General features: G+C 42.0%; 1 protein-coding gene across 3 annotated transcripts in view; it reads right to left on the bottom strand.

The window, feature by feature from the left end:
• Window positions 1-2,076: 2,076 nt before the first annotated feature.
• Window positions 2,077-6,712, bottom strand: part of fyna (FYN proto-oncogene, Src family tyrosine kinase a) — a 15,964-nt gene continuing 11,328 nt past the window's right edge. For all 3 annotated transcript variants that reach the window (XM_020614041.1, XM_020614042.1, XM_020614040.1), the window contains exons 8-12: window positions 6,508-6,687; window positions 6,087-6,163; window positions 5,413-5,566; window positions 4,849-4,980; window positions 2,077-3,503 (exon numbers count right to left, since the gene is read on the bottom strand). In XM_020614041.1, the coding sequence (XP_020469697.1) occupies window positions 3,295-3,503; window positions 4,849-4,980; window positions 5,413-5,566; window positions 6,087-6,163; window positions 6,508-6,687 (752 nt within the window). In that variant the 3' untranslated portion in view covers window positions 2,077-3,294. The remainder of the gene's footprint in view (window positions 3,504-4,848; window positions 4,981-5,412; window positions 5,567-6,086; window positions 6,164-6,507; window positions 6,688-6,712) is intronic.

Raw genomic sequence — 6,712 nt, 5'->3', positions numbered from 1 at the left:
TCGCTACATGATATCCTGTATTTATAGCAATTGACTTTCAACACATTTTCCTGAGATGACACTCCCTATGAAAACAGTCATTTATTTAATACACATATTACTGAGGATTTTTGCATTGTAGCAGGCAGTTAAGTGCTGTTAATTTCTCCAACAGTGAATAGAGGCATAAGTCCTACCTTCAGCCATGGTGATATGGAGAAGATTTCAGGTGTATTCCTTCAAGCTGGGGGCAAAGCCTCCTCATGCAGGACTGACTGGAAAAAATCTGAGCTTCAGTATAAATCCAATCAGAATTCACTTGTCAATCACAACAAAGTGCCACAGTTAGTAAATGATTCCATTTCCACTTGGTGATCACAGTCTTGTTTCCTGATCCATGTAATCCACAGGTTGACCTTCTCCCAAGATAAAAAATGAAAAAAAAATCAAATCTAAAATACACGTTTATAAGTGAGGGGGACTTTCGGCTGCCAGTGTGGCAGCATTTCATTGGGAGCTCTGGGGCCGGGCAGCCAAAGGAAAGCAATGTGGGGGGATGAAAGAGCCAAGCTAAGCATAGGGTAGGCTAGGTTGAGGAGGAACAGACAGAATACCCCACCCCGTGTTATTGGTGCCTCACATGGGTATAGGTCAAAGCACAGCACAGGGAGGCTTCAAGGAAACTTTATCCCCCCAGAAGGTCCGGGTTATTCTTAGCTGGAGCTCTGCACACCAGACACCCTGGCAGGCCTTTTTTGGCAGTTGAAGGGGTGTGAATAATATCAAATGGCTGACTTGGATAACCCTACTGGTGGGGCACTAAATTCTGCCCACCAAACCGAAACAAATCACTGGCCCAAGTTGAGTGGACATAACAGGATTTCAACATCCAGCAGTACAGTCACTATGCTCATATGTATGATGTCTTCCTGTCATTGCCACTGGTGCTCATGAAGGTGACTATTTTATTTAACACTTATCCAATTAGAGCCAAGAAAGTAGTGTTTGTGTTACTCATCCAGATCACACAAGGAAGTTAAGCTATAGGTTGCATAAAAGTAACAATGAAAAGTCTTTTTAAAAGACTTGTTAAATGATTTAAGAAGAAATATTATTCAGCTGTATAAGTAATACCTCTCCTTGAATCGCCACCTTAACGTGGTGGAGAGGTTTGTGTGTCCCAGTGATCCTGGGAACTGTGTCGTCTGGGGCATTAGCCATGGCAAATTGGTTCCAGGGGAGGGGCCAGACAGAGCGATTCAAAAAACCTCGATGAAAATGGCAACTTCGAGTCACACTACCTCACCCAGGTTAGGGAAACCAGGGAACTCTGCTGGAGCCAGACCTGGGATGGGAGCTAACCTGCAAGTGTCTGGTGGTCAGGCACAACTGGAAGGAAAAACATGGTGCCACCTGAGAACCTGCTGGTGGACACCAGCGGTGAAGGAAGCCATCAGGCTGAAGGAGGCGGCCTACAGGGGCTTGGCTGGCTCAAGGGTCTCCGGAAGAAGCTAATGGGTACCAGCAGGCCAAAAGGACTGCAGCTTAGATGGTTACAGATGCAAAAGCTTGGTTATTGGAGGAGTTTGGTGAGGATATGGAGAAGGATTTCAACTGGCCTCAAGTAAGTTCTGGCAACTGTCTGACAACTCAGAAAGGGAAAGCAGGGTTTGGCCCACGCTATGTTTGGCTGCTGACTCACACTGGGGATATTGTCGGGCAGTGGAAGGCACTTTGCTGAACTCCTGAACCTGTCTAACATGCCCTCCAAGGCAGAAGTCTGCCAGGGAAAACCTCACCCATATCCCTGGCAGAGGTCACTGAACTAGCCAAAAAGCTCAGGGCGTCAGGGGTGGATGAGATTCGCCCTGGTAATGTACAGTCTCTGGACAAGCTAGCCATGAGAAAATCTTTAAAAACCAGTAACTGACAAGTGTCTATCCAGTGACTTAGCAGCTATTATAATGATGATGTTTATTTCAAAACCAGCTGTGTACAAGTAACAGACAATAAATAATGTGGAGACCAAAACATTTTTGTATATCTACTGAAAACGGGTAAACAAAGTGATACATTTTGTATATCTACTGAAAACGGGTAAAGTGATACAAAATCTAGTTTTTGCTCACTTTTGCACCCATGAAAAGCAACATAAATACACAGAGTGTATTGTCCTTGAATGCACACTCACCTGCACATATACAGAGTTTGATAAAATGTTGCCCAGAGCTCCAGATTTCTCTCAAAAAAATTAAAAAAAAACTGGTTGAAATGTTGAGCAAATAAATCAATGAAATAAACATGTCTGGTCTTGTAAACATGTTTTTCCCCAGTACACATTATGGAGGGACAAACAAGTAACGCATCCTTCATTCCTGTCATGTCAGTTTGTTTGTTTAGCTGCTGAAGCGAAGAAATGCACAATTCTTACACAGCCCGCTGCCATACAGTAATGCAACATACATTTTAAAATATCATCAGTATAATAAGCAGTCAGTTAAACAGTGCTGCAGTTGGAAAGGAGGTTGAGCCCCTTGTCAACTACAAGAAGCTGAACTAAAAGTCACTTTAAGCTGATCTAAAAGTCATTGGCTGAAGCTGAAATGCAGTGAATGCACTTATCAGTGCAGATGCCATACAAGTTTGGGCGGAATAGTCCATGATACACTAAGTTAGTTTGTGGAAAGCGTGAAACATTCCCTTACATTATAAGAATATTACTAAACATAAAAAGGCAAGAACAGGTGTTATCATACAGCTAAGTTCCTTGAGAAGAGGAGAGTAGTATCATTATTTTACCCTCATTAAAAAAAACAAAAGGTCGGTAGACTTCAGAAACATTTCTGAGCTATCTCAGTCCATGATGTCCCACTATTTCCATTCCTACAATTAATATGTCAATTTGTTACCAACAGTCAGCCTCACGTCTGTATGAGCAATGTATCCAAAATAATTTTAAACCTTAGATAAAAACAAAAAAAAAGCCAAATATCAAAAGTAATATAAATGAACCAAAAGATAAGTAAACAAGCTAAATATATTTACACTACATACAAGTTACACAACTCATCTCAGTCATCCATGGCACTCATTTGTAACTTTTCAAACATCTCAAACACCCTCTCCTGCCTCCAAAACATCCTCTGATTTGACAAAGCAGCCGTCAGTCCCTGAATGTATGAAGCTTGGAAGTCAAGAAGTCAGTTGATGAGCTCTTAGGATTATTAGAGTCACAGGATGAGAGAGAGAATAGGTGGGGTCTGCCTCCCTCTAGTGGACAGCCAGTGGAATGACATGAGATGAGGGCAACGGTGCTCAGAGATTATCCCCTGGTTGGTACTGAGGCTCAGTGGCAGTGAAGTAGTCCTCCAAAAAGGCCTGCAGGTACTCAAAGGTGGGCCTCTCCTCTGGGTCTTTCTTCCAGCACTGCACCATCAGCTCATGCAGTGAAGATGGGCAGTCCTGCGGGCATGGCATCCGGTAACCTCGCTCCACCTGCTCCAGCACCTCGCGGTTGTTCATGCCTGGACAGAGGAAAATGAATGAAGGCAAATGTAGTTAAAATATCTTTAGTAGTTTTAAAAACTAGTGCCTTGACAAACATACTGTTGCTTCTGATCTCTGATAACCAGCTAATATTTATTAATATAAATACAGTAGCCCGTCTCTCTCCAAAGAGGTGACCTAAATGTTAAACTTCTCAGCTCATGGGGGAGAAGATATTCACAGCGAGTTTGTCTGGAACCTTCTCCTGACTGGCCAATAAGTGCAACTCACATGAAAATGACCATTATGCAGAATATAGAAAGAGTTGATTTTTATTTAATTATTGAAAGTTTACTTGTTTAGGGAAAGTATAAAGCATGAAGTAATGCCACATACCATAGCATACATAATTTATACATAAATTAAGGAATATACACACACACAACATGGATATAAAACAGTATTTGGCACCTCAGCTCTGATTACATCACTCCCGTCAAGGATACACCAAACTCTGCACAGCACAGTTTGGGGAGTGACAACACTGACTTACTAACTTTTTTTTTTTCCTCCTGTGATATGGAAGTAAATCCCTGCCATAATGTTTGAGGGCGCACAAACCACATTTCCAGCACTACTCAGGTTGTCATTCTGCTCTTGCAAATCTGTGCTTGTGCGCTCTCATATTCTGATGTGCAATCTGAAGAGCACCCACAGCTTGTTTTGTGCGTTTCTAAAATGTCTGGCACAGACTTTCACACAAACTCCAGTGGGAAAATCTGAGAGCACAGACTGAGAAACCAGATTTTGCTCTCAAATCAGATCTGCGCTTACAAATATCTGCCTGCGTGCTCTCAAATGCTCTGTTGCAAACTGAATAGCACTGGAGATGCGGTTCATGGTCCCTCAAACATTTTGGCAGGGATTTACTTCCATATTGTAACAAGTCAAAAGGCCTGTTCCTGTTTTAATATTGTAATATTTCCAATTTCTACTTGTAGCTTCACACAAACATAGTTTTCACATATACACTTTGTCTAATCAGCCAAGCTTAGACTTATTTTATGTGTGTGGGTTGGCACTTCATTTCAAGTTGTATGATTTCAGAAGATGCTTAAACTCGAAGCACGAGTAAGCTTGTAGTCAGGATCCTACAGAAACATGAAAGATTCTCTTTTACAATGCCAGGAAATTAACTTTTCTTCTGCTAATCTTCAACTCTGGATGCATAAATGCCTAAAATACAATACAAAAATGTGTATGGCAGATAGGAATACAGAAACATTTCACAACATCAGCTGGGAACAATGCATAAATCAAAACACGAGCAATCGACTGGAACTGAGAAGTGATTACAGAACCCACAGAGCTGAACCTTCTCACCTGGATAGGGCACCCTGCCCTTGGTCACCAGCTCTGTCAGCAGGATGCCAAATGACCACACATCTGACTTGATGGTGAATTTCCCGTAAAGAGCAGCCTCAGGAGCAGTCCACTTTATTGGAAACTTCGCACCTAAAAGAAATTCAGAAACGACACTGACATTGTTATTTTAATGTTTGTGGTTTCAGCAAAAATACAGAGAGAAGCACAAGAAACAGCCCAAAACCTAAGGCATAAGTAGGTTAGTCTTCTTTGTACAGATTTGTTTCATTATCAGTGCCGAAATATCAAGACATAACATCCAACCAGGAAAAAAAAGGAACAGTTCCATTATCTCTGGCTCAGTTTTCTTTGCCCATGGCAAACAATTAAACATTTAAATAGCTAACCAACGAGTGACTGAACACGTTGACCGAGTGACCAACAGTGTCTTCCTGGTGTAGTTCATGTCTGCCAGCGCAGACGCAGGGCAGTAACGTGCTCTGTTGTCACTGTGCCGTGGTGTAACCACAGTTTATTGAGGCATTTACAAAAAGTCGGTGCACCCCAGTTCAGTAGGCCTACCTTGCCTTGCTGTATATTCATTGTCTTCGATGAGTCTGGCCAGACCAAAGTCAGCGATTTTACAGACCAGGCTATCTCCGACTAGGATGTTGGCCGAGCGCAGGTCTCTGTGGATGTAGTTCATCCTCTCAATGTACGCCATGCCCGCTGCCACCTGGAAAGTAAGTTATCTTTGTCCACCAAACATCGTAGCACTGAACAGTTTCAAGGTGATTAAATCTGTGCTAAACAAGACCTGTATGTACATTTACAGCCATTTTATCACCTTAAAAAGATGCAGCTGCAATAGAAAAGTACAAACTGCAGCAAGTGAATGAATCCAACCACAATCACAAAATTTGATATACTCTTGTCTGCTTGGTCTTAGTAAAAGCAATCACCAGCTTGGTAAACAACAATGTGCTACCTGCGCTTTATGTGTACTAGTTCAATGTTTTCAAATTGTGCCCTTTTGGTCTGCTGAAGTGGGAAACTGCCTCATTAAAATGTAAACCCTGGCATAACATCAAAATGAAAAGTGCTGTAAATATGAGCCACTGAGGTTAAATGAATGAGTAACAGCTGGAGATGATCAGAGTGAATTTAGACTCTTAAGAAAAAAACAAAAACAAAACTCTTTTTGAGCCCTTTGGTAATAACAGCATCAAGATTCTGGATCATATTCATTGGCGCACCTGAGCCGCCATGTCCACCAAATTTGGCAGCTTGAGGCCTCGTCCTTCTCCGTCCTTAAGGAAATCAAGCAAACTCCCTAAAAAAATATTTAAAAAAACAAGTTAGGATCTGCTGTATGGTTTTGTCTTCTGCTCCACCAAGCAAATAAGATTTGGATCAAATCTGAAGCAACATGTTGTAGTTAAGGTGACATCACTTCTGGGACTCCTGCCACACATCTTACACTTGGCTCAGACTGTTATTTGTTAGTTATTGCTGTGGTAACTGAGGGTCTTGGGGTTTTACAAGCATTGTTTGTATCACACTGTGTTTACTCTCCATGCAGATACATACAGTATATGTGTATTATGCACACACTGCAAAAGGTGTGAGCATGAATGTAATAATCTTTTTAAGAGTCAGTTTAAAAACAGCATCTACCTTTGCTCATGTACTCAGTGACGATATAGATGGGTTCTTCAGACACCACAGCGTAGAGCTGCACCAGTTTGTCATGTCGGAGTTTCTTCATGATCTGAGCCTCCTCCAGGAAGGACTCGGGTGACATGGTGCCAGGCTTCAGAGTCTTCACCGCCACCTTTGTGGTGCCATTCCACGTGCCTAGCAGGAAAGGGGAGTTTGTTTA

The sequence above is a fragment of the Monopterus albus genome, unplaced genomic scaffold (assembly GCF_001952655.1).
Source record: "Monopterus albus unplaced genomic scaffold, M_albus_1.0 scaffold141.1, whole genome shotgun sequence".
In the NCBI taxonomy this organism is placed as follows: domain Eukaryota; kingdom Metazoa; phylum Chordata; class Actinopteri; order Synbranchiformes; family Synbranchidae; genus Monopterus; species Monopterus albus.
This window is presented reverse-complemented; position numbering and strand designations above follow the sequence as displayed.